We start from the raw sequence: 25,746 nt of genomic DNA on the forward strand, positions 1-25,746 counted from the left end.
CACAAAGAACGGCGGCTGGTTTCTGTCGCTTTCTTTTTCTCCTCCTCACCGCCCACCTCTCCTACCTCTCCCCCCTTTCAACCATACAATACAATTGGCCGCTGTCAGAAACAGCTACCCTCCTTTCAACCATACAAATGGCCGCTTTCAGAAACAGCTACGCAACATCAGCTTCATATTTATATTTGTTCTTTGCCCTTTGAACCTGCCTTAGAGTCGGTGACACCCCACTTATACTCATTTCTTTAACCCAAAGTCCACCTTACAAAGTCTTGAGGCAGAAAGGACAAGCAAGCAAGCTTGTCATTGCTCGTGCAAATAAACAATGCCCTTTTTTTAACCTTCCAACCACTAGCATGTTTGCTTCAATCCGTAACGTATTGCCGTCAGCCTTACGGTTTGAAAATGTGTCTACTAATGAGAAATTTCCACACCCTTATAAAGAATGTTTCGTTTTCCTCTCTACGCGATGTGGGATCTCACATTAACACTCACTCATGAACGGGAGGATGAAAATTAAGATAGTGTCTCCCGTGACCCTGCTAAGCTATTCACTTGTATACATATGAATATGGAGGTGAAGGTGAAGGCAATTGAATGAAATAATTCCAAGGAGACAAGAAATTACAAGACATTGTTTCCTTTGTCATTCCTGTTCTATCAACCAACATACTGCTTTCTGTTTATCGACAATACTCAAAAACCAATTTCTTGCTTACCAACTATTTGTTTCAGGCATATCTAGATGCTGTCAAATTAAAACAACTCCCCTCCCCCAGCCTTAGGGGCAAACTATATATGCATATATACAACATTTTATGTTACCTCCACCCTATTCTCATAACCCATCTACTGCTGTAACTACTCTGATGTTACTAGGCAGCCGATCTCCTCGGCTTCGACTGCCTGATTCATGGTCTAGTTCGAGAGTAACGACTACTGACTTGTCTTGCATACTGCCGGCTGTTTTTGGAAGGAAAGCCTTGAGATGGTTGAAGCTAGGAATCAATGCTTTCTCTGCCCATTCTTCTAAACCAGTGTCGCCAAACCATACCCCAGCTAATATTTTTTGAAGAGCATGGTCTTGTACCTCGATTGAGACTCCCTCTCCAATAATGGTGGAGAATTTTTCATGGATAGAAGTTTTAATGTGGCGGGTTATATGGTTGAAGTTGATTGGCTTGAAAACAATGGCGTCGTCGACGATATCCTGAAGCTCGCGTATTGCAGGTGAAGCTGTGGTTGATTCCATCCTACTTAGGCTAGATTCATCTTCATGATCAATTGTGAGGTCGCTTGAATTGTGTGATCCGTCTGCAGTGTCGTCCTCTGCATTGGCAGCCTCATTCAAATCAAAAAACAGACTAGGAATTGTTGCTTTCCTGGTTTTTGTGAACCTTTCTTCATTGGAAAGCCAATTCCCTCGACGTTTTAGCAGCTTTTCAGACAGAGATAACCTCAATTGCCAACTTTCACTAGCTAAATTTGCAGGCTCCTTTTCACTAAGAGAATTGTGACGGGACGAGTAATTTAGATCATCCTGTAGCCGATCAGTTGTAAGGATGAAAATAACATTACCAAGGCTGATTTCTCGACCATGGGAATCAATGAGCCTACCACTTTCTATTGTCCGTTTTATACTCCCACGAAATATAATATCTGCTTCATCAATGTCCTCAAGAACTATCACTGAAAATGGATTCTTCCTAACAGCCTCTGAAATTTGATCTAACGGTGTTCTACCGCGAAAATTGTTGTCCAATCCTCTACCACTTCGTTGTGTACCAACACAAATGGTAACCAGGATGGACCCAGATACCAGCTCTGAAAGAGCTGATGCCATCTTCTGCTTGCCAACTTTGTCAGGCCCCGCAAATAATAGCCAAATGTCTCCTTTTGATCCAGCACCTTGACGTTTCCTGCTGCCCAATTCGCGTTGAGTTATTGTGTTAGCCACAGCAGAAGCTGCATCTCCCTGCCACCAAACCTTCTCCGTTAGAACTTTAAGGATCTTCTTGTATGAATCAACATCTGTTATGCCTAGAAGTTTGGCACTCATCTCTGGTCTGGATGATTTATGATTTTGGCCCAAAAATTCTTTGGTGCAGTGTTTATGAGTTTGCCCAAGAATCAAGTCTGTTCGTATTGAGCTGTAGTCAGATGGCTGGTTGAGTTGTGGATTCATATTCAGCTGAAGAGTTCTCCCAAGGCTTCTATTCACTTCTAACCTTGGCTGACAAGGCTGGCTCTTGAGCAAGTTTTGATTATATAAACCCATTATTGACATATTTCCTGTAGAACTTAAAATTTTTGGTTGATGGAAATTGGGATGAAGGTTCAAGCATGTATTATTCCATTTCTTTTGTAGTTCTTGATTCCTCTGCTTTACCATCAATTCCTGGTCCTTGCTCTGCAACAAAACACAAACATAGTTAAGCTCGACTTGATTTCACAAAAACGAATCGAGTTTCGGTTAAATTCGATCCAAAGCTACCTGTTTCGAATCAACTGGTTCAGCATTAGGAGCATCAGCTTTAGCCTTTTGCAGCCAGTGTGGCAGTGGAGGGTGATTGCTGTCTGTTTTGACTCCTGATGGAGATTTCTCAGACTCCTCGTTCATGAGTTTTTGTAGTTCTTGTTCATACTTCTGCATACACTGTGGGCAGCAAGTTGTTCTTGGATCAACATTTAGAGTCTCAGATTCATGTCTTAGTTGGCTAATGGGAGGCGTTGGAAAGAACTTCATTGGGGACAAGGATTCGATTGAACTGCCTAGAATCTCCATTGTTCCAAGCCTAAATGAACAAGAACAACAAAACACTCAATACCCAACAAAGAACAACAAAAGAAATCAATCATGAACGATTAAAATAAGCATAGAAACGTTTCTAAGGGCTGTATACTTGATTTCTGCAATGACCCAAAAGTTCTTAAAGATCAAGCAAATGACTCTGAGCTTAACGATCCATGAGGTGGAGATGGATGAAATGAAAAGGATGAGAATCCAAAAGTACCTTGGATATAACCCAGAGCGAAGGGCTTTAGCCACAACGGGGACAACATGTAAATCCCAATCACTTTCGATGGAAGGATGATAGATTTGGCATCTCAAGAAGGTCTCACAAGTAGCGGTTCCTATCAGCCACAGCCGGCCGGCAGTTTCCTCACTGAACCTTGTCAATAGCTTTCCAATCTTCTGAACGGCAGCACGGCCGGCCTCGGATACAACGGGCTGCACTAACATGCCGGAACCTGGGGCTACAGAACTCGCCGGCTGCTCAATCAGCCATTGTAGATTCCCCAAGTCAAGAATTATGCTCCCAGAACTCAAATTGGCTATTCGGGTCGCTAACAAATCTTCCAATCCTTCAAGTTTTGTGGGTATTTGTGCTCCATCTGATGCAAGCTCCTTCTCCAAATGGATAATCTCAGCATTTTCAAGCGGCCCTTCAGTCAGTTCTTTCTTATTAATTCGCCTAAAAAATTCCTCAATCATTGCATCTGTTTCCGAATCCCCAACTACGATTGGATTTCTCTTGGTCGGCCTGAGCAATACATCCACGATTCGTTTCACTTCCTCCCCTCTCGGCTGTTCCAATTGGGTAACGCTTCCCTGATGCAACCGTGGATTCAAATAAAGATTCCGATGAGGCGTCGGGGAAGCGTGGCAACCTAATCCAATAGGGGATAAATTCACCACAGATGTCGACGAATTCAAAGATCGTTCAATCGTAGCCTTTACAGCAGGGCTCGAAAAGCTCGCCTCCCGCATAATTCTACTCACGCTTGGATCATCGAGAATGGAAATAACAAGCTGCTCGAACTCAACCTTCACCGCTAACATAGGTTGTTGCTGCAATTCAGAAGAGCCACGGCGTTGGTGAGCTTGTGCGCGTTTAAGAGCTGCCATTAGCGCATTGGAGATTGGTGGTTCAGAGGCAGAGGACACGTTTTGGGCCGTAGGTAGGCGTTCGAGAGCGACGCTGAAACAGAGCTCAAGAGCTCTGCACTGAAGTGGGTGCGAAGAATTGGGATGAGACTTGATGCAAGCCTGGCGAAGAAACCCAGTTGGGGAAGCCAACAGAGTTGCAGCGACATGAACCGGCGTGGTCTGGCCATGGTTACGTCGACCCGCGTCGGCAATTGACTGGTTCAAAACAGTAGCCGCCTCCGACGTCAGAGTTTGCAGGATCGTACTAAGCCCAGCTCTCATTTCCAGAATCGAAACCCAAAAGACCCTCCTTTTTCTGTTTCAACCAATCAAAAACGTGAACAAATTTGACAGGAAAAAATCTGGAATTCTCTTTCTTCAATCCACCATTGAAAACCACAAAAGCTTCACACACGTCTCTGTTTCAATACGATGTTCCAATCCAGGTAGTGGGGGTGGAGGAGGATGAGGGACTGAGAATTCAGAGGTTAGCACCAAAAAGGAAAATAAAAAAACAATTCCGGTGAGGTTTGGAAGGTGGTGAGAAGTAAGACAAATGCTCACTTTCAGAATCCAAATCCAAATCGAAATAGAAATAGAAATAAATGAGGAAGGAAATTTTATTTACAAAAAAAAAAAAAAAAAAAAAANAAAAAAAAAAAAAAAAAAAAAATCTGTTCCATTTCCCTTTCATTTCCCCATCTTGTCTGTCTGTTTCTCCACATTTAACTTTTATATAATTAATTAATGTAATTTTAATAAGTTAAAATCCCACCTCCCCAAAAGGTGTCATTTAGATGATTAGATCCCCCCCTCTCTCTCTCTCTGTCTTTTCACCCCCTCAAATGACAGATTTACCCTCCAAACCTATCCTGTTGACACACACCCGGTGTTGACTCTGATACCATTTGTGACAGCTAGTAGATATTGTCCCCTTTCCAACTTTCCGTTTTAAAATATGTCTGGCATGAAGACACTTTTATAAGAAATGGTTTGTTCCTATCTACAACTGAGGTAAGATATCACAGTTTTGTGTACGTTTCTTTTCAACACGTTAAAACTATAAAATTCATATTACTAAGGCGCCACTGAAAATGAAAGTGCATTTTATTGGTATAATTAGTAACTAGTTAATATTTATTATGGCAGCTAACGTGTTGCACTGGAGGTGGTAACAACCCGTACCAATCTTATGGTTCACATGATTCTTACTATAAAAAGAAATATTAATTAAATTTTTATTATCAGATGAGATGTATGGCTGAAGCTGAAGCTTTTGTTTTGGTCCACTAATTTATATTTTCTTACCTTTTTTTTTTATGCATTTAAGACGCCTCAACATATTGACCACAAGAGGTGGAATCATGTGATGTCCTACATTGGTCGGGAGAGAAGAACAAACTATCATTTATGAGGGTGTGAAAACCTTCCTCTAACACGTTTTAAAGTTTTGAGAGGAAGTTCGAGATGGAAACTCGAAAGAAGACAATATCTAAGTGGATCTGGGCCGTGGAGAGGAAAGAGGGTGTGAAAGGGAATTAATTAGGTTTGACCAACTAAAACCACTTGTAAACCGAACCATTTCAATGTTCTCCTCCTTAGTCCTTAGGGTTGGGTTCATGAATCGTGCCCTGTCATATGGTTAATCCCACGGTTTGACTTGGTCAACCTGACCTGCCACGCTCAATTCTCCACCCAATTCATCACTTTGACTTTGACTTTGACCCAAAACTCATCCCATCTCATCTCAATCTCCATCCAATTACTTATATCATTGTGACGTGTGAGGCTGATAATAATACATAACGGGTCAAAGTGAACAATATCAATGAGCGATAGGCTTGAACGGTTACAAATAGTATCAAAATTAGACATTAAGCAACGTACTAGGAAGGACGTGGGAGGAGGTTGGAAGAGTAAGCATAGTTGATAATGATGGCGTCGGCTTTTGGTGGCGCACGCCCTCACCTCCCTTTGCTTCCCCTTTTTCGGTCATCATGTGGCTTTTGGCATGTTTTTTTTTTTTTTTTTCTTTTTCAAATTCTACGTTGCTTTTGCCTCTTCTCTACTCCTCCCTTTCTCTCCTTTTTCCTTTAAATTATGGGCCTCTTTTGCTTTTCAATTATTAAAATGACAATTATTCACGACCCCTTTTTGTTATTTTACTATTTACATTTTAAAATGATTATTATTTATAATAATTAGGAAGGAGAATCTATTTGCACACAAGAAAATAACAAAAAAAAAGTCCTCTTTTTTCTTTCTTTAAAAAAAAAAAAACAATCATTTTAACTTTGCCGTTTGAATTCCTCTTCATAAAGGCATCTTTAATTTATAAATAAATTATTGTGTTGGGAAAAAAGTTTTGATTTTTACCCATAAAATGAAACAAAAAGACACAAACTACCCCCCTCGTTAGTTTCTATAAATTTATAATCCATGGCTTTCCAAAGGGTGATGGATTGATAGCTAAAAGATTGCTTCCCAAGATTTATAATGAAATATGATGACATAAACAGAGGACCCATCAATCAAACCTAAACTCTTTTTCACCAATAAAACCCCACCTTAGCCTTTGCCTTTTCGTAAATAGTTTGGAGGGCAATTTGGTAATTTCATCTATCAAGGTCAAAAGGTTTTTTTGGTGGCTTCTTGCATCCAAAGCATGTGCCCTTTTCTCTCACCTTTCTATTGTTTTAGAATAAAGCTAACCCATGTTGCCTTTGAGATCACCATAAAGGAGACCGATCGATCGTGTAGCAACGAGCTCTTTAGAATTTTTTATACCTTAGCTTTTTCGAGGTAAAAAATTTTTGAGAAAAAGAATATATATGGACCCATTTGGTATAAGAATTGACTAAACTACTTTATTAATCAACCATAATGGCATGGACAACTTGGTTTGTGGATCATAATAATCTATTATACTTCCAACGCAAGTTTCAAAAGGTGACACAGATATGCAAAAGGGTCTATAAAGTTAACCAATACCATGCTTTTTTTAGATGCATTTGCAATAAGGACAGACATGCTTACCTATTACCTAAGACCCTTGAGTGTGAAGTCTTCCGACTCATTTCATTACAACTTTAATGTCAAGATTTATTGAAAAGAATAACATTGTATTGTAGAGTCCTAAAGTGTGAGATTCTATATCGATTAGAGAAGGAAACGGAATATTTTTCTCTTCCTCCATATCAGATGTGTTTTAAAACCTTGAGGGGAAGCCCGAAAGAAAAAGGCTAAAGAGGATAATATTGGGTAGCGGTGAGTTTAAGCTTAAGCTGTCATGTGCGTGTAGGGAATGGAAGGGGAATTAGAGGAGACAGTGGCTGGGCAGTTGGCATGGGTTTGTTTGTTGGTTGGTTTGTTTTCTCGTCTACGAAGGGATTCTGATACTCAGGGGGTGTAAACTGTAAAGGTAGAGAGCAATAAAGTTGAAGAAAAGCAGAGGACGCCCCATAAAAACCCCACAAAAGCTGCCAACGGAAAGCCTTATTTGTACCAAACAAAAGAAGAAAGCTGAAACGGAAACATGCGTCTGCGGAACAACCGCCCAAAAAGCTGCCTTCCAGAAACATTGTACAAGTCAAAGTTGTCACTTTTGTCAACACTCCATTCTCCGCTTTTCACTTTATTGCCTACAACTTAATTACTCTAAAAGATCCCACATTGTTTGAAGAGGAGAACGAAACATTCTTTCTAGTAGATGCGTTTTAAAAACCTTAAGAAAAAGTCCGAAAGAGAAAGCTCAAAGGGACATTAGATGGGCTTGGACTGTTACAAATGATACCAGAGCCTAACACCAAGCGAAATGTCAGCGAGGAGGCTGAGCTCCGAAGGGGGTGGACACAAGACGGTGTGTCAGGACCCCGAAGGAGGGGGGAGGGTGGATTGGAGGTCTCATATCGAGGACCCCGAAGGGAGGTGAATTGTGAGATCCCAAATCGATTGGGGAGGAGAATGAAACATTTTTTTTATAACGGTGTGCAAACCTCTCCCCAACAGACGTGTTTTAAAAGCTTTGAAGGGAAGCCCGAAAGGAAAAATCCAAAAAGGATAATATCTGCTCCCTAAAGAGGACAATATCGGCTAAGGCTTGAGCATGAGCAGTTACATCAGTAATACTCAAACTTAATCACCATCACTATGCTTCCTGTTATGCTTATAAATATTAGAGTGCATCCTGAAGTGGGCGCAGTTACTATCAGAATCCTACATAAGGCCTATGGAAGTATGAGTTTTGGGCTAACCAATTTGGGTTTAACAAGTGGATCAATGACTATCATTATCAGCATTCAACGAACTGGAAGATTCCCAAGGAATATTTTACAGATTTTATAAGAATAACATCATAAACTTATTCTATGCAGATATGGGCAAGTCAGATTCATATTTTATTCCTTCATTCAAACATGTCTTAACTGATACAACTACATCCGTTCTCAACCCCCCAACCCAACTTCCAAAAGTTAATGCATGAGCTCAGTCAGAGTCATCTTGATGAATACTACGTAGGAAAAGCAATCATATTTACCCGAATGTACAAATGATTCGCCGTAAGTCAGCATTTGATTCCAAGATTGGAGAGTTTGGATGCCGCACATTATTGGCCTTGCTCGCCATCGCTTACAAACAGAGGGAGAGCTTTGCTTTCTTAGTTATCATCGTTAGTGATTCCTATGCATTTTCAGTTTGAAGACAACATGCTGCCCAGGAAAAAATGATAATGGGGTTAGTCTCCGGAAATTGTATCTTTTAGATTAGATATCAACCATCGTACCTTAATCTGCTTTCTCTTGTATGTGTATGTGATGTGAACTGAGCCATCGCTAGCCTCAATGACCGCTGGATATGAAAATTCCTTTCCTGTCTCGTCCTCCAAGGTCATAACATCTAGCCATGAATCACCATCGTCCATAGACAGACCGACCTTAAGCACACCCCTCGAGACGGTGTTATAAACAAGTAATAAACGACCATCCCTCAGTTTGACCCCATCAATACCTATTGATACAATGCATAGTCAAAGATGATCGTAAGGGATAACGAGCAGAGATGTTGAAATCTAGGAAGTAGTAAAATCAGTCATCTCTACTAGTGACAGTATGAATGAAACTCCTATGAGATCAGAAATTTCTAAATCTGGGAAGTAATTCAATTTCATAATGAAGATGCTCACAATTATGATCATTTCCTTTAGACGTTCATGGATGCAGATACTTTCAGGTAATGCTTGTAGCTCAGCCATGTTACCTGAGTTTGGATTAGGAAGATTTGTAGGTTTTGCATAGCTCCAGTTGTGACCACCATCAGTGGATTCTGACATACAAATACTACCGATACCTGTGAAGGATCGAAGTAAAACACGCAGATTTCCATTTGCAGTCTGGTAAGGAACTGGTTGAATGACACTGAGAGATCGATTTTCCATGTATATTGGCCCAAACTTTCTCCATGATCTACCTGAATCAGATGTGACCTGTTATATTGACATGTCAGCCACATTTTCCAGATTTTAGGACAAGTCAAAACTAAAGAACTATTCATAAGAACCTCCATCCATGCACCCCAAGAATTCCAACTTTCAACTGAAGATCCACAGAGCAAAACCCCATTTTCCAGCAAGATTGGCTACAACATAACAAAGAAAAGCAGATTCATCAGGGCTTTCTCTTTCGGAGTTTCCCTCAAGGTTTTTAAACATGTCTACTAGGAAGAGGTTTCCACACCCTTATAAAGAATACTTTGTTTCCTTCTCCAACCGATGTGGGATCTCACAAAAACAGTTTATTGAATGGTAGATACATATGAGCACATAAAGTATACCTTATTCTTTATTGGTCCTAAGATACCAGGGGGAAGCTGTTCTCTTGCTGTCCAAGTAACACCTTTGTCATATGACCGCTTCATGCACCCACTCCATCTGATTGTTGTCTCAATCAGCACAAGATAGAATAAAACAGACAGGAAGCAGAAGGGTTCAAGTTTTCAATATGTTAGACAGTTGGACATTGGAGACTCGAGTCGACCGGTCAAAAAAAGTGCCGAGAGATTTCAAGGAAAAGGTATTAAGGCCCTTTTCAGAGAAAACTCATTTGCAAAACCAATTAACTTAAGAATATCAACTTTATACGAATTATGATCAGATTAATTAGCTTGAATAGAGTTGTTAATTCAGTAAACCATTATGAGATTTGAAAAAACATACCTTTGAACGTCCTGTCCCACTCTATAAAACAGAAGCAGCTCATCTGATGGAAGTTTGAACAAGACAGGGTTCCACATTGGAACTTCAGGCTGCTCATCAGCCACAATTGGCGAGTGCCAGGACCCGTTCTGCAAGTTAAAAGTAATATAAACCTCTTCTAAACCACTGAATAATAAGGATAAAAGGGCCAACAGCCTAATTTGACATAAACAAAGGCAAGACAGTAGAGTCACTTTTGTACTAGTATCATTTGAGACAGCACATCGGCAAGCATATCATAACTCAGATGAGATCAAAGTTCAAGGAAGAAATTAGATACCTTCTTGTTCTTGGTTTTCTTTTCGAAAATTATGCTTGTTTACTCACTATGTTTTTAGTAAGCTTTCATTTTTGGGGAGTGATGCAGTTGGGTTGTTTACCTTATATGTCTGCAACCAAATCTTCACATCCGGTGCGCCCTCGAATGTACCCCCAAAATATGCAACCAAGTAATGATCTTTATCAACCTGCTCTATGAAGAGAGAAAACACTCATATTCTCCCCTAACAAAATCAAGGACCCAAGTATTATAAGACAAAAGGAAGTTTCTCCATCAACTCAAACCTCCACAATTGTAGAAGCGTGGCAGTTGTCGAAAGGAACAGAATTGGCAGGAAATGTAAACTCCTCTAGCAAGGGTCCCTCTATATAATTCCCTGTGTCCATTTTCAAACTTCTAACGACCGAAGCTATATGCGAATGCCCTCTTACTAATACTCTGCACCACACATTGACCATAAAAAGTTCTCATTTGCGCATTTTATCGAACACTTAGCTCAAATCAAAGAATAAACAGACAACAGGGATAATACAAATTCGGCTCAAAACAGTACGCAAAAATTTCATCCGTGTTGGATATCTTCAATTGTGGGCGTAAAAGAAAAAGGGATAAAAACAAGAATTACCCACCTTGGTGCAAAGCCGCGGAAATTGGAGGAGAATTTTGGAGTCAAGAAACTGAATATAGAGGTGAAAGTGTTTCCAAATCCTGGGGCCGCAATACTGAAAACGGAGATCAGGAAGAGAAAGGAAATTAGAACAGCCCCCACTGATTTCCCCATCTTCTGGAAACTTTGTGGTGGGAAAAAGTGAAGTCAACTTAGGCAGGAGACGAAGAAGAACAAAGACATAGGAAGTAAGCGAGAAGCAGTTGAATGGTTTGGTACCTAAACAGCCGCACTGGCAAGGACTGAAATTTGATGGTCCGATGCAAGCGGGAGATTGCCGAGAGACTGGAGAGGTGAGCTGAGGTGAGCTGAGCTGAGCACGGTCGTGTTGACTTTGAACCGACAACCCGGGATGGATATAGCTTGTCCTGTTCTAGGGAAGCATAACCGAACCGGTTCACAATTGGATAAATAGTCCTCCACGTGTCGTCTCAAATATTAAATTAAATTAAATTATAAGATAAAACTTTGATTAAACGTCAATTAAAATACCAATGTAAAACTTTTGAAATTTATACATAATAAATGCAAAATGGAAACATATAAGATAATTTATTAAACTTTTAAAAAATATATTTTTAATTTTATGATAAATAGAGATGTGAAATTTAAAATTTTTAAAAATTTATTGACCGTATAATTTAACCTAAATATTTTTCCTTCCCAAAACCCTGAAGAACTAAGTATAAAACCCCAAAAGCCGGGAATTGGTCAAGCCTCAAGCTGCCGGATCCAGTTCGCCTGAACGCTGAAGCTACTTCCCGACTCTGAAGTCGAAATGGCCTACGCCGCGGTATCAAGATCGTCGACGGCTGCCATGACCGTCACATTGGCGTTTGTATCCGCCTCCGCCATCCTATCTCGTAAAACTTCGATAACTTTTAAGATCCTTTATGTCCTCTCTCTCAATTTCTCCGATTTACTACGTGATTCTCACAAGTCGTGTTTTTGTGGGCTTCTCCAGTTTATTTCGTGACGAAGAAGTCGAGAGAGTTGGGTTCCAAAGTCCGAGAGCTTGAGGCTTCTCTGGCAGCTTCTTTAAAGAAAACCATCGCCGAGAGACAAGGCCGAATACGGGCACAGCAGGTGTTTCATATTTGCTCCTCTGCATCGCTTCATGTTCCTGACTCCAATGTTGTTATTGATATTTTGATTTTTTTTTTTTTTTTTCCTTCCTGTTTGTAGGCTTTAAGGAAAGCAGTTTCGGAACCGAAGTCTGATAGCGTGGAGTGTACTTTGTATCCCATGGCACCAATTGGTACTATCCAATCATCCTTCTCTACTAGGTTAGTTTTAGATTGCATATCTGGTAGTCTAAACATCAATTATTGGGTTGTTGTTTTCTCATAGTTCTGTTCACAAAACTAGTTACAGCCGTATTCTTCAGCTAGCGCTGTTGGTTATTTTTTTTTTTTTTTTAAGGAATGGGACTCCGAGGCAATCTTTAGTCGTACCTCTTGCGAGGGCAAGGTTGGTGTTTTCTTCTCGCATTCCTCCAGCGTCCATTGAAGGTCTTGGAGAATATTCCCATTGCTGGGTCATATATGTCTTTCATTTAAACACAAATCTTGACAAGTTGTGGAAGGATCCATCGAAATCAAAATTCAAGGCAAAAGTACGCTTCTTCATTTGTTGATGATCCTTAAATATGGAATTCACATTTCTATTATTCTTATAATTCCCTAAAATCCCATAAAAGGACAGCTCAATGGTAGGTTAAAGTACCGAGGTTGAAAGGCGAAAAAGTAGGAATCTTTGCTACGAGATCCCCACATAGACCATGCCCAATTGGAATCACCATTGCAAAGGTAAGATAACATTTTTGATTGCTGTCAATGTATCTTGCAAGTTGATGGAGAAGGCCATCATTCATCACATTGATGAAAATATGTCCCCCCCCCCCCAAATGAATTCTAGAGAGGTTTCACTGTCACATGAACTGGTCGAATGTGTTTTTGTATGGTTAGGCTGTTTCAGTTTCATTTTGCATTAGAAATTTATGGCTACAAGCTTACAGTTGAAATTGTTAAACAACATTAAAATGCAATAGATAAATGGGGGAATATTAACTCTAAGATTAAAAAATCTGCTGTACCACTTCAGGTGGAGGCTATCCAGGGACATCAAATTCTACTCTCTGGTGCCGATCTTGTTGATGGAACGGTAAGGGTTTGTTTCATTTTTTTCCACCAGCGATAAAGGTGTAATCTTGAATTTAGTCATTACTTCTTGTATTAATGATTGTTTTGATTTCTTGCTTTGTTCGAATTTTGTTACAGCCAGTACTTGATGTTAAACCTTATCTACCGTACTGTGACAGTATCCAAGATGCAACAGTCCCTAAGTGGTTAACGGTACTTCTTTCCTTGATGCTTATGTTACTATTCATCCTTTCAAATCATTCTTTGTGTGTATGTGTTGTGCTTTTCAACTTCAAAATGTGGACAATCTCTTCTCATTTGCGTGCCATATGTGATATAACTAGTTGCGAGCAAATAACTTAAGAAATTCAACTTTCCATATGTTATTTGGTGCTACTGCTACTTTCATTGTTGGAGGCATGATACTCTATAACCATGTAATATGTTTTTATACATTCTTCCTGGCAATCTAACATCTTATTGACGCAAACACAGGGGGAAAATGTATTGTCTGTTGCATCCATTTGCTTCTCTGAGGAATTTACTCCCTCTCTATCGGAGTGTTGGCCACTAATAGTGAGTTCCTTTTTTAAAAATTAATTAATTAATTATTACTGATGTTGTTTTTTTATATAACCACGAGTGTTTGGGCCAACTTGCGCACCTCAACAATATGCCAAAAATATTCACTATTTTTATTTTTATTTTTATTTTTTTTTTTTGCACGTGAGAGGAAAAAAAACAGTATGGTTTCTTTGGTTTCATTGGTATCAAACAAAAGGGACCTTTCAAGCTATTATATTTTATGCCTTAAAAGACGTTACTGGAGTTTTGGGTGATAATCAGCCTGAGGTTGGTGCTTTTGATGCAAAGCTTAATAAAAAAAAAGTGAAAACCCTTGATATCTCCTGGTGGTGTTGTAGCGCACAGAGTCTGAATTCCTTAAGAAAACTATGCCTCTGGAAATTTACATTATGAATATTGAGAGAGAGATAGCTGCTTTGTAGTCTGATTACCATTTTTATGAAGCTCCACCTTACAAAGAGCTAGTGCTCACAAGTGCTCATAATTTCTCATGTATCATAATTTTCTTGTTTCAGGAAAAGAAATCGCTTTATGCATCGGCAGATGAGTTGAAAAACTTTGTGAAGCAGGTGCTTTCATGGGATATTCGATCATTGTCACAACGTAGCCAACCTCATGAATCCTACCTTACGACTACAAGAGGACATGAGTTGTCCGATGCTAGTTCAGATTCAGATGGTCACCTAGATGAAACACTTCCTAGTGGAACTTCCCAAAGTTCTTCTAAGAGCGTTGTCTATCACCTACTTGTAGATGGATTAAATGTGTCGTACACAATCGGTTGCCAAGGCGACGTGGTTGTGAGAAAAGTGGAACTTGCATCACCCAGCTGAATAGGCAAATAAGGGTAACTTGTCTTTTTACTATGTAGGGAATTCTCACTCAAAACTAAACTGCCTTGTATGGAGCTCGATCTCCTTACATTTCTTATTCATCTTTCTCTTCACAAAAGGTGTATGGTTGAAATTGAGACAAGCATGCTGGATAGAATCTTAATTGTGAGTTGTTAGATGGTCAGTGAAATAGTTTTGGTTGAAAATGTGTGGCTATCTGCTGATGAGTGATTGTTTGACTTTTGTACCACATTCTTAAAGAAGAAAGGGAAATGTTTTGAAGTCTATACTCCAGAAGTATGAACTGTTACCACAAGTGACTAAGTCACATCGAGCTGAACTGATGCAGCTTGGATCAACTAAGATGAAAACAAAGGATCTTTTGGACGTGGTTCCAGTTCACATGAGGCATTAATCCATGGTTTGGTTTGGGCTTTGTTGGTTTTTATTTTTCATTTTTGAAGCATATACTCATATCTTTAAATGAAAAAAGCGCAGGAATTTAATGTCAACTGAGAGGCTTTAATATGGAGTTTCACCGGTATGTTTGGGGTATTAAAAACCTTCATTTATGATTTACCTAATCGTGAATGTGTTATCATTATTCTTGCCCACTGCATTGATGGCAAGATTAATTCAAACTAATTGCAAAGGCAGCAATTGACAATATGGTTCTATTTAAGTCTCAATTTAAAAATGGTAAATTTATAGATATATATTTATATATCACACTCTTTAAATTTGTAAGTTTTATTTTTATTTTTATATTTTATATTTGTGTCGAAACTAACATTCCTCTCCTGCACTTGAAAAAACTACTCGAGCCCTATATCTTTTTGTATCGTATTTTCTTTACACTAAGTGATTGCTTAGGGACCTTAGCGTAGATTTTAATTATGCCCTAGAATTTTAGGATATCTTTTATTGTGTCATTTCATTAATTTTAGAGAGATACGATACGACTATAAAAAATTAAAGAATATTAATCTCATTTGAAGTGACATCATACTTTAGAGAAGCTTTGTTATTAATCTCATTTGAAGTGACATCATACTTTAGAGGAGAATGAACTCGAAGATTATAATAAAATATTATTTTCTCGCTCTTACGAATCAAATTCCTCGTGAAAAAATCAAAACTTTTAAAATTGAGAAGGGCATAAAATATTAGAGTTTTTATGTCTTAATTGATGGATGAAACTTAAGGATAGCACAGCACATGAATTGAGAACAATAAAGAGACAAAACAAATAAAACCAAGACACTAGAGCTTAGAGATGACAATTTATGGATAGATTTCTGACATTAAAGGATGAAATTTGTGTTCCCTATTCGTTAATCAATTACAAGACGAAACAATGGATTTTGAATCACTACTTAACCATGAATGAATGAATGTTTTGAATCACTACTTAACCATGAATGAATTGTTAGACGAACACGACTCTCCACAATGGTATGATATTGTCCACTCTGAGCATAAGCTCTCATGGCTTTGCTTTGGGCTTCCCCAAAAGGCCTCACACCAATGGAGTTAGTATTCCTCACTTATAAACCCATGATCACACCCTAAATTAGTCGATGTGGGACTTCCATCATCCAACACCTCCCATGAATTGTTAGACGAACACGACTCTCCACAATGGTATGATATTGTCCACTCTGAGCATAAGCTCTCATGGCTTTGCTTTGGGCTTCCCCAAAAGGCCTCACACCAATGGAGTTAGTATTCCTCACTTATAAACCCATGATCACACCCTAAATTAGTCGATGTGGGACTTCCATCATCCAACACCTCCCCTCGAACAAAGTGCGCCTCCCCTTAATCGAGGCTCACTCCTTTGGAGTCTTAGTCGGTTTTGACTGCCTTCGAGGAGGCTTGACTCATTTTCTTTTGGAGTTCTTTGTTCGATATTTGAGAAGTTACCAATCTATTGGCACGACTAAGTTTAGGGTATGGCTCTGATACCATGTTAGACGAACACGACTCTCCACAATGGTATGATATTGTCCACTCTGAGCATAAGCTCTCATGGCTTTGCTTTGGGCTTCCCCAAAAGGCCTCACACCAATGGAGTTAGTATTCCTCACTTATAAACCCATGATCACACCCTAAATTAGTCGATGTGGGACTTCCATCATCCAACATGAATGTGTGATTCATTAAGAAGAAACAATGTCCAACTTACCATATTTGGTGGATGCACGTCTAGCTGAGGTTGTCTGTGACATCTGCCAGCGCAGTCCCCGTGAACATCGACTTCCCGGTGGAAAAAAACCAGACAAGAACAAACCCAAGTCCCCATCACCGACGCCACTGTTTTATTACCCACAACCCTCCAACCTCCCGCTTTTAATCCTACTCACCTAATCTCTACTCAACTCCCAAGGGGACCCTCTTCAGTCTCCACACCCTGCAATCCTCCCCTGTTTCCCCCACAGTCTTCCTCCCATACCATCCTTCATTTCATTTCTCTTTCGTTTTTTCAACAACACTTTCTTGCTTCCACTCACTCGACTGCGCTAATTTACTTGAAGCTTGGATTTCCCATTTCCCATTTCCCAAACTGTATATCTAACTTCAGGAAATGGATCATTCCAGAGATGGAGGCGACCAGGTTAGTATAGCAGCTCGCTCCTCGTTATTCGACTCACTGAAAGGATGCGGCCTGTCGGGGATCCCAATCGACAAACAGGAGCTCAATACAAAGGTTATGATGCCGCAGTATCTCCGCTTGGCCTTGCGTGATTCTATCCGCTTAAAAGACCCTACTGCCGGAGCCTCTGCCTCTGTTCCACCGCAAAATATAGTCCCGCCACAGCCAGAGGCTCCGTTGGTGGTCTTCATTAACCCACGTAGCGGCGGCCGCCATGGCCAGAAACTCAAGCAGCGGCTCCAGCAATTGATCAGCGAAGAACAGGTCCACCCAAAAAATGCTTTCCATTTTCTGTGTCAAATATCGGGATTCCCATACGTTTTCTTCTTTTCATGTGTGTCCTGTACGTGTCATCTTTGGAATTTTCTCTTTGTTTGTGTTGTAGGTTTTTGATCTTTTGGAAGTGAAGCCTCATGAATTTGTACAATATGGACTGCGCTGCCTGGAAATCTTGGCTGATCAAGGTGACATCTGTGCTAAACAAACTCGTCAGAGGATGAGGGTCATGGTATTTTGATATTTTCAATAACCCCAGATAAAAAGATTGTTGCTTTTCTTTTGCTTTACATATTTGGAATCTAATGGAACTGGTAGCGCAGGTTGCAGGAGGCGATGGTACTGTCGGTTGGGTACTGGGAAGTCTAGCAGAACTTTACAAACAAGACCGCAAGCCTGTTCTTCCTGTTGGGATTATCCCTCTTGGTACTGGCAATGATCTTTCCAGGAGTTTTGGTTGGGTGAGCTTTTGTAGCTTCAACTCGAAAATTTACAGGAAGGTACCACTCGTATTAATGGATATGGATCATTGGTTTTTATCAGGGAGGTTCATTTCCTTTTGCCTGGCAATCAGCTGTTAAAAGGTCTCTCCACAGGGCTACCACTGGCCAAGTTGGTTCTTTGGATAGGTGGGAATTCGAGTTCTTTCATGATATTACCTTTTGTTTTTGGTTTTTGGAGCTGTTTCAAACTTGATTCTCATGATGCAGTTGGCATGTTTTGCTGTCGGTGCCTGCTGGGGAGAAAGTGGAACCACCTCATTCTTTGAAGCTTACAGAAGAAAGTGATCTGAATGAGGCTGTGCGTGTAATTATATACTCTTTTGCACTAAAATTCTAGATACATAGAGTTTGAACATTGCCCATCTTGGATCATATTTTCATTCTCGTTTCAATTATATTATACAGAAACTGGACGAAAAAGGAGATTTACCAACAAAACTGGCTTCCTATGAAGGAGTATTTTATAATTACTTCAGCATAGGTAAGCTGAACTCACTGGTGAAGTAAAACTTTAAAAAAGTGTGTTTATTGCACTGAATTTCTTGATTCAACAAAGATGTGTGTGTCGATTAGTGGGAAACTGATATTAGTTGTTGTAATAGCTTAAGCTCACGGTTAGCAGATATTGTCCTCTTTGAGCTTTCCCTTCCGAATGTCCCCTTAAGGTTTTAAACTGCACCCTGGTGAGGCTCAACGAATTTTAGAGGTTTCTACATCCTTATAAAGAATGTTTCATTCCCCTCTCCAACCAATGTGGGGTCTCACAATCTTGTTAGCGGTGGGTTTAGGCTCGGTAGAGAAAGCCCAAAAAGGACAATATGTGCTAGCTGTGAGCTTGGGCAGTGGTATCAGAGTCAGTGTCCGGAGAGTGCGAGACACTAGTTGGAGTAGGGCCAGACGCTCTCCATAGTAGACGCATTTTAAAACCTTGAAAGAAAACCCGAATGGAAAAGCACAAAGAGAACAATATCTGCTAACCTGGGCGTGGACTGTTACAGTTGCTCCATGTAGAATTGGATTGATATTCATCATTCTGCTCTAATTCCTGAAGAAATAATCTATTTGCTTCTTCAGAAAACTCATTAGCAGGCTATTTAACTGATTCAGTGAATGCATAACGCAGGAATGGATGCTCAAGTTGCTTACGGCTTCCATCATTTGCGTAACAAAAGACCATACCTTGCTCAAGGTCCACTTACAAATAAGGTTGAACTTACCTGCTTAGACCTTAAACAACTATATTATTTCACGATTAGTGTATGTTTACCAACTTACACGTGCTTTCTTTTATATTTCGAAGCTGATCTACTCTAGTTATAGTTGCACTCAAGGTTGGTTCTTCACTTCCTGCTCAAACGATCCAAATTTGAGGTGATACTTTATATCCAATAAAATCCCAGTAGAACACATGTTTTTGCAGTTTCTAAGAACAAAAAGCCTTTGTGTTTGTAGGGGCCTTAAGAACATCGTTAGAATACATATCAAAAAGATAAATTGCTCAGAATGGGAGAAGATTCCAATTCCTTCCAGGTAGAACTGTTCTGGGTGAAACTTGTATATTCTGTCAGTCTTACTGATCCTTTGTTGCTTGGGCTGTGTAGTGTTAGGTCTATTGTTACTTTAAACCTTCATAACTATGCAAGCGGAAGAAACCCATGGGGTAAGCCCAAGCCACAGTACTTGGAGAAGGTACCCACTATGAAGCTCTGTGTGGCTGTTTTCTCGTCTATGCTATATGCTTTATTGACTTCTGATCTTTATCTGGTGCTAGAGAGGCTTTGTGGAGGCGCATGCTGATGATGGTCTTCTAGAGATTTTTGGCCTTAAACAAGGATGGCATACATCGTTCGTTATGGTAGACATAATCTCTGCCAAACACATCGCCCAGGTACTTCAAACACCTAGGAATCACAAAGTCCACTTTGAGCATAAGCTCTCATGGTTTTGCCTTATATTGGTATAGATCTATTCCTTACTCATAAATTTACGATCTAACACCTTAGTTAGCCGACGTGGGGACTCATCTCCCAACGGTAACAACTCGACTTAAATAGCCACCATGATTCTTGCTTCTGAAGTGTTGCATACTATTTTTCAGGCAGCAGCCATTAGAATTGAAATCAGAGGTGGGAAGCGGAAGAAGGCATATCTGCAGATGGATGGGGAGCCATGGAAACAGCCAATCAATAAGGACTTCTCAACGTATGTTGAAATCAAGAGGGTTCCTTTTCAATCACTAATGATCAACGGGGACTAAAACTTTGCTCTTCAGTTTGCTCGCTGAGTGGATTTTTTTGGCTGATGTATTTACGTTCAAAATATTCATTTGCAACAAAAGCTTAGATTATTTTCAACGAATGTGTACTTTACAGAGAGATTATTCAATGATATACAGTAATCAAGTAAGTATAATTACCCTGCATCAAATTATAGAACTAATTGGCAACAGTATTCATGGAATCGACATTATGGTCGGGAACAGTCTGCGGTGTCGTTGTTTCTTCTGCTGTTTCAGGAACAGAGTGTACTCTGGATTGTCTTGTTCGCGGAGAAGAAGAGTGGAAGTGTTCCTGGCAAAAAAGCTTGCCCATTTCAACAAATTTGGAGGTGAGTGGAGACTGGACGCTGCCGGAGTCCGGCCAACGTGTGATAAGGAACTGGGCCAAATATATTAATAACGAAGACCAGGTAGCAACTGCCGTAATGATGAACAACCCACCAAATCTGTAAACATCCAGAGCTGAATCGTTGGGTTCTGGTTTTGGTGGTTCTTGATTTGAGAAGTATTTCTGCTCAATTGTGCGCATTTTGTCTTGATCTTGGGTCACGTTCAGTATTGCCCTTGAAAAGTCAGCCACCAGAGGGGATCCTTTCGGGAAGGCCTGGATTAATTTTGATAGAACCCAGAAGGCAAAATCGTGAAAATTACGCTCTTAACAGAAGTAAGTTCAAAACGAGAGAGAGAGAAGGCGAAAGAACTCACGAATCCAAAACCACCGGTGCTGTAAATAGGTCCGACCATTTGATAGCCGGAAGAATATTTCCGAAGAAAGACCTTAATGTAAGGAATTTCGTCAAAAATGGCAGCAACTCCACCATTAAAGCTTCCTCTGTTCAGGGCTAACTTAAACTCGTCGGAGCTTCCGCAGGGTATCAGCTTGGTTTCATCAAATCCAAACCGAGTGATTAGAAAATCTCTCACAAAGGAACCGTTCTGATAACCCACGAAGTAACCCTTCTCTCTGATCTCGTTAACATCGAGAAAGGAAGGATGGAGCCTTTGCGCCGTCAACATGGATGATAAGTTCGCGGTGTAACTTTGGGTCAGGATTAGCACCACAAAAACCCATATGATCATCAAAAATCTGGATAAGTTGTTCAATATCCTCTCCCCTAAAACAAATCAATTTACACGCACCCATTAAAGGAGTGAAAAATTAAGTTATGAATAAGAGTAGTATAGTAGAGTACTGACTGTGAGCAAAGACGAGCGTGGAGAAGCTGAACCAGAAGATGAGGCCGATTTGTTGTTGGGCTGGGCCTCTTCCGAAGTCAGTGTTGACACGACATTCCAGTAGCCAAACCACAAAGCCTGTAAACATGAAGGAGAAGAAGGAAAGTAGCCATAGATCCCATGTAAATGGCTTCATGAATATCCACATGTGTTCCTTCTTATCGCTTGTTGCAGAAACCAGCATTGACACCCCCGATGCAGAGTAAGGCTGAGTGAAGTCGACGAACTCCGACCGACCTGCAACTATTGTTATGTCTCCAACAATTGCATCCACTTTCTGAGCCTCAATCTGGCGCAGAAGCTCGTCGTAGGACCCATTACTTTTCCCACTTTGGTTTACGAAAGGGACGAACTCGTAATCTATGTTCATGTGTGGTACTTCAATTGCAAGGCGGAAGACGTCGATGCAGAATCCGGACGACTTCTGGGGCTCGTTTGTGTCCGCGTTTACGAACTCCGGGAATCCTTTGATTGGAATTCCTATTCTCAATTTCATCTTGGGTTGTTCGGCCGTGGGTCCGGGCCAAATGGGTTGCTTTAGTTGGTTTTTTGAATTTGATATTGCAACTTCAGGCCGGACTCCTCCGCCTCCTTTCTGGCTCCAGTATCCGATGATCCGCTCCTTCTCGCCCACCAGATTGAACACTTCAAAAGTTTGTGGGTTTAGCTCTCCGTCGACCAAATTGAAAACTCCAGTAATGCCTTCAATTTTTGTGTTCCTAATTGCATCACGAAGGCTTGTCCTCATCGCGCGACTATCAGTTGCAGTTGCAGGGATGGTGGCACTCAATTTTTCCACCGCCGTGCCCAACGCCCACATCGTATCGTACGCCTGCACTGCAAAAAGATTGAGCGATGCTGTTGCACACGCATCCCCATTTTATGTCATTACATTTCAACGACAGTATTAAATCACGCAAAAATCTAGCCAATTAAGCTTCTCACCAATTTACCCGTTTTAAACTTTTATCATAATTTTCACTTGTTTTGATTAAAAATTTAACTCAAAATTTCCAAAAATATTATTCTTCAAATTCTAACATATTTATTTACGTTTTTTTATCTCCAAACTCTTATAAGTCTTTTTTCTTGTTTTTTCTTGTTATTTAGTAGAATTGTTTGAAGAGAAATCTCATATTAGCTGATTAACGAAAATATCATAATAAAAGATATATTTTGTCCAGTCGAGCCTCGGTTAAGGAGAGGGTGTTCGAGGGCTCGAGATAGTCGAGCCTCGGTTAAGGAGAGGCTGTTCGAGGGCTCTCGAGATAGTCGAACCTCGGTTAAGGAGAGGGTGTTCGAGGGCTCGAGATAGTCGAGCCTCGGTTAAGGAGAGAATGTTTGAGGGCTCCAAATAGTCCTTAGTAGAGACTCTATGATATACTTTATTTCAGGAGGATTGTTGAAGATTGTCTAGAGAGGAGTCTCACATCTACTAATTAAAGGATTAATCATGAATTTATAAATAAGGAATACGAAAAGAAAAATCACTTAAACTGTATCACCTTTGATTCTTCAAAATTAAAAAAATTAACTATGATTTATTCAACTAATATTCACTGAATCAATGCTTTATGAAGAGAGTGGATGGTGCAGAGACAAACCTAAAGGGAGTGGAAGATGTTGGTTGAAGGTTGCTTGAAAATGTTGAAGCTTTTTGGTTTGGGGTATGTATGGCCTTACGCCCACAATCCCTTGCATTGCGTCAAGAGCTTTGGGATCCGTGATTGGATCAAGCAAAGAGGAAAGCCCATCTGTCACAATCCATGCATACCCATCACTCATCATTCCCTCCTCCTTGGCCTCAATTAAAACCCTCCGCCCAAGGGAAGCACTCATGTGAAGAAGGAACACCCTCATTCTCCGCCTCAAATTCTTCACCCTCCTCAGCTCCTCACCAATTTCCCTCCCACTCGCCCTCCAAGGGATCCCCGTTCTCTCAAACAATCGGGTGCCGTTTTCTTGCAAGGCGTCCGCTAGATCTGGGATGATGCCACGTCCATATTCTGTGTCTTCGTAAATTGGAACTATCTCTCGCCATCCGTACAGTTGAACGATGGCGCTTATGGCTCCAACCTGGGCCGAGTCGCTTTGAACTGCCCTTATCAAATATGGGTTCTGCTTGGGAGACAGTGAGGGGCTTGTTGCTGTGAGGGAGATTATGGGAATTTCATATTTTCCTCCGAATTCCGCCAGGTATATCGCTTTTTCTGAAGTTTGAGCTCCTATTATGACATCTGCTCCTTCTCTTAATAACTCCCACGCTGTCCGTACCATTATCATGAATTTATAATTAAATAATACTATATCTTCTGGTAAGACACTTTTTAGTAAGAGACAATAGGATAGAAAGAGTTCCGAAAAAGTTACCTGCAGATGCAACTCCGACGATGTCTCCGGCGTTCTTGAATAAAGGAATAATCCTGGTTTTGTACTGAGGATTTGCAGTATACAAATCGGAGAGTGCCAATTGGATGGAGGTGTTGCATAGTTTGCCCACAGTCGAGTTGGGATCAAGCAGCACACCCAGTTTAACGCCCTCGCCTCCGACCCAACAAAGCACCGCCAACACAAACCACGCCGCGAAACAGCTTCCGCCGCCCCATTTCTTCCCCGTTCCCATTCTCAGGCGACTACGCCGGTTCTTTCTTTCACTGCTTTGCTCCACGTTCCCTCTTTAGAACATTTCTAAACTCTGTTTCTTTAAATTTATAATTTTGAGTTTTTAAATTTATTTATTAGCATATTTTTTAATTTTTATAAATCTTTTATACTCAAAATTGAATTAGTCATACTAGTCATAAAATTGTAATAAATTCCTAAATGCTTAATTTATCAGAGAAAAGTAAGAAACTTTTATTATATACAAAATTTAATTTTAAATTTTTATTATACTTGTCACAACTATTTCATTCTTTCTTAAAATAATATATGGTTATTAGCCAAATTCGAAAAACAAAAATTTTAATTTTATTGAAATTATATTCCACGGGCTATTAATTATTATTATTTATTTCGAATAGTCTATTCATATTTTGAAAAATTAGGGTTTATTTATTATATATGTCATAGTCACATTTAAGAGCGTGGAAATTAAGTAATATTTTCCTCCAAAGTTTGGCATCCAAATAACTTAATTTTACAAAGTTTAAGATTAAGATGGCAACTTTTAATAGAAAGTTCATAATTGATCTAAATTCCAGATTTGATATGTGGTTGTGGGATGATGTGGCACGTGGAGTCATTTGACGTAGCGCACAAGTCGCTACGAAAATTTCATACTTTTTATGTCGGGACCCTCGGCGTCCAAACCGCGTTGGAGAGACAAGAAATGGGGATAGTTATTGCGACAGCCAACGAGGTGGGACAACAATTTTCTTCACTACTATTGTTTCCTTGTAATTCCCAAAAACAAATTATTATTAATCACATTGTCTCCTCCCGTGTGTAAACTAGGGTTCGTCTAGTTATGCTCGTGTCCTAAAATTTTAAATTGACTATGCATGATATTGTCCAATTTGAGTGTAAATTTTCATAACTTTGTTTTAGGCTTCTTTAAAAGACCTTAAAATTCTTCACTTGTAAATCCATGATCTTTTACTAAATTAACCAATGCCAGAGTCGCTCTCAATAATCATAATAGTTTATGCCTAAAAATGAATTGACGTGTATGGTTAAGTTTTGATTATTATTATGTGGTCTTTTTTTACATTTTTTTTTTTTAATTTTTTTTTATTCCAGTCTGGATTATGTGAGCGCTAATTTCGTTTGGAAAAAGAGTGGGACCATATAATTAGGGCGCGACTAAAATGCGCGCGATGCTTTTAGTTCGAAGCATCGGTCTCTGGACGTGAAGTGGAAGTGCTCTAGGGTTTACATTTCGTATCGAAGATTCTCCCACTGCCAAAACAAATTCGGTAGCCATGGCGAGCACCAAAGTTCAGAGGATTATGACTCAACCGATTGTACGCGCGGAATCTCTTCATTTTTCTTCCTTCATTATACTTTGGGCTGCCTTTATCTATTTCTGCGTTTTACTGATAATTTCCGGATGTCTTTTTTTTTTTTTTTTTTTTTTTTTTTTTTTTTTTTTTTTTTTTTTTTTTTTTT

The 25,746-nt window shown here is 39.9% G+C and overlaps 6 protein-coding genes across 9 annotated transcripts in view; 3 read left to right on the forward strand and 3 right to left on the reverse strand.

Annotated features, from left to right (window-relative positions):
* Positions 1-581: 581 nt before the first annotated feature.
* LOC111779619 (protein SUPPRESSOR OF MAX2 1-like) lies at positions 582-4,496 on the reverse strand. Its single transcript, XM_023659704.1, has 3 exons — positions 3,015-4,496; positions 2,495-2,795; positions 582-2,410 (listed from the first exon to the last, which is right to left on the reverse strand). Exons 1-3 carry the CDS (start codon positions 4,211-4,213, stop codon positions 839-841), a joined length of 3,072 nt encoding a protein of 1,023 aa, XP_023515472.1. The 5' UTR covers positions 4,214-4,496; the 3' UTR covers positions 582-838.
* A 3,809-nt stretch (positions 4,497-8,305) lies between these two features.
* LOC111779686 lies at positions 8,306-11,455 on the reverse strand. Of its 3 annotated transcripts, none has more exons than XM_023659800.1 (10): positions 11,348-11,455; positions 11,091-11,183; positions 10,746-10,899; positions 10,562-10,648; positions 10,143-10,270; positions 9,761-9,857; positions 9,488-9,565; positions 9,188-9,413; positions 8,715-8,938; positions 8,306-8,640 (listed from the first exon to the last, which is right to left on the reverse strand). In XM_023659800.1, exons 3-10 carry the CDS (start codon positions 10,845-10,847, stop codon positions 8,602-8,604), a joined length of 981 nt encoding a protein of 326 aa, XP_023515568.1. In that variant the 5' UTR covers positions 10,848-10,899; positions 11,091-11,183; positions 11,348-11,455; the 3' UTR covers positions 8,306-8,601. The 3 variants fall into 3 exon arrangements, with proteins under 3 accessions (XP_023515568.1, XP_023515567.1, XP_023515566.1); XM_023659799.1 differs by having other exon boundaries at positions 11,091-11,252; XM_023659798.1 differs by lacking the exon at positions 11,348-11,455 and having other exon boundaries at positions 11,091-11,341.
* A 347-nt stretch (positions 11,456-11,802) lies between these two features.
* On the forward strand, positions 11,803-14,974 carry LOC111779629 (putative S-adenosylmethionine-dependent methyltransferase RcsF). Its single transcript, XM_023659716.1, has 9 exons — positions 11,803-11,991; positions 12,093-12,214; positions 12,314-12,414; positions 12,551-12,743; positions 12,844-12,936; positions 13,232-13,291; positions 13,408-13,482; positions 13,765-13,845; positions 14,370-14,974. Exons 1-9 carry the CDS (start codon positions 11,907-11,909, stop codon positions 14,685-14,687), a joined length of 1,128 nt encoding a protein of 375 aa, XP_023515484.1. The 5' UTR covers positions 11,803-11,906; the 3' UTR covers positions 14,688-14,974.
* Positions 14,975-16,941: 1,967 nt separating this feature from the next.
* On the forward strand, positions 16,942-20,531 carry LOC111780136 (diacylglycerol kinase 7-like). 2 transcript variants are annotated; one of them, XM_023660440.1, is made up of 12 exons: positions 16,942-17,607; positions 17,729-17,851; positions 17,943-18,080; positions 18,163-18,248; positions 18,330-18,426; positions 18,528-18,603; positions 19,246-19,328; positions 19,423-19,493; positions 19,575-19,652; positions 19,724-19,811; positions 19,894-20,010; positions 20,221-20,531. In XM_023660440.1, the coding sequence occupies exons 1-12, from the start codon at positions 17,275-17,277 to the stop codon at positions 20,377-20,379; spliced, it is 1,449 nt and encodes a 482-aa protein (XP_023516208.1). In that variant the 5' UTR covers positions 16,942-17,274; the 3' UTR covers positions 20,380-20,531. The 2 variants fall into 2 exon arrangements, with proteins under 2 accessions (XP_023516208.1, XP_023516209.1); XM_023660441.1 differs by having other exon boundaries at positions 16,944-17,607; positions 18,330-18,420.
* Positions 20,448-24,368, reverse strand: LOC111780135 (glutamate receptor 2.8-like). The gene is made up of 5 exons (XM_023660439.1): positions 24,007-24,368; positions 23,241-23,900; positions 21,598-22,494; positions 21,106-21,515; positions 20,448-21,004 (listed from the first exon to the last, which is right to left on the reverse strand). The coding sequence occupies exons 1-5, from the start codon at positions 24,257-24,259 to the stop codon at positions 20,558-20,560; spliced, it is 2,667 nt and encodes an 888-aa protein (XP_023516207.1). The 5' UTR covers positions 24,260-24,368; the 3' UTR covers positions 20,448-20,557.
* A 1,058-nt stretch (positions 24,369-25,426) lies between these two features.
* Positions 25,427-25,746, forward strand: part of LOC111780137 (small nuclear ribonucleoprotein E-like) — a 3,753-nt gene continuing 3,433 nt past the window's right edge. The window contains exon 1 of the mRNA XM_023660442.1: positions 25,427-25,601. Coding sequence (XP_023516210.1) covers positions 25,560-25,601 — 42 coding nt within the window. The 5' untranslated portion in view covers positions 25,427-25,559. The remainder of the gene's footprint in view (positions 25,602-25,746) is intronic.

Source organism: Cucurbita pepo, chromosome LG18, assembly GCF_002806865.2.
Source record: "Cucurbita pepo subsp. pepo cultivar mu-cu-16 chromosome LG18, ASM280686v2, whole genome shotgun sequence".
Taxonomy (NCBI): Eukaryota; Viridiplantae; Streptophyta; class Magnoliopsida; order Cucurbitales; family Cucurbitaceae; genus Cucurbita; species Cucurbita pepo.

Bases quoted from the DNA above. Each gene is read 5' to 3' on its own strand.
- LOC111779619 (XM_023659704.1), bottom strand. From the start codon at position 4,213: ATGAGAGCTGGGCTTAGTACGATCCTGCAAACTCTGACGTCGGAGGCG. The intron at 2,796-3,014 runs GTACTTTTGGAT...TTGTTCATTTAG, and splicing joins CGCTCTGGGTTATATCCAAG to GCTTGGAACAATGGAGATTC. The intron at 2,411-2,494 runs GTAGCTTTGGAT...GTTTTGTTGCAG, and splicing joins AACCAGTTGATTCGAAACAG to AGCAAGGACCAGGAATTGAT.
- LOC111779686 (XM_023659799.1), bottom strand. From the start codon at position 11,242: ATGGGGAAATCAGTGGGGGCTGTTCTAATTTCCTTTCTCTTCCTGATC. The intron at 10,271-10,561 runs GTAAACAACCCA...TTTAACTTGCAG, and splicing joins TTTGGTTGCAGACATATAAG to AACGGGTCCTGGCACTCGCC. The intron at 9,414-9,487 runs GTTCTTATGAAT...TCAATATAACAG, and splicing joins CTTGGGGTGCATGGATGGAG to GTCACATCTGATTCAGGTAG.
- LOC111779629 (XM_023659716.1), top strand. From the start codon at position 11,907: ATGGCCTACGCCGCGGTATCAAGATCGTCGACGGCTGCCATGACCGTC. The intron at 12,215-12,313 runs GTGTTTCATATT...TCCTGTTTGTAG, and splicing joins GCCGAATACGGGCACAGCAG to GCTTTAAGGAAAGCAGTTTC. The intron at 13,483-13,764 runs GTACTTCTTTCC...ACGCAAACACAG, and splicing joins CAGTCCCTAAGTGGTTAACG to GGGGAAAATGTATTGTCTGT.
- LOC111780136 (XM_023660440.1), top strand. From the start codon at position 17,275: ATGGATCATTCCAGAGATGGAGGCGACCAGGTTAGTATAGCAGCTCGC. The intron at 19,653-19,723 runs GTAGAACTGTTC...TGGGCTGTGTAG, and splicing joins AAGATTCCAATTCCTTCCAG to TGTTAGGTCTATTGTTACTT. The intron at 20,011-20,220 runs GTACTTCAAACA...ACTATTTTTCAG, and splicing joins CTGCCAAACACATCGCCCAG to GCAGCAGCCATTAGAATTGA.
- LOC111780135 (XM_023660439.1), bottom strand. From the start codon at position 24,259: ATGGGAACGGGGAAGAAATGGGGCGGCGGAAGCTGTTTCGCGGCGTGG. The intron at 22,495-23,240 runs GTTTGTCTCTGC...CGTGTGCAACAG, and splicing joins ACATCTTCCACTCCCTTTAG to CATCGCTCAATCTTTTTGCA. The intron at 21,005-21,105 runs GTGAGTTCTTTC...AAATTAATCCAG, and splicing joins GCACCGGTGGTTTTGGATTC to GCCTTCCCGAAAGGATCCCC.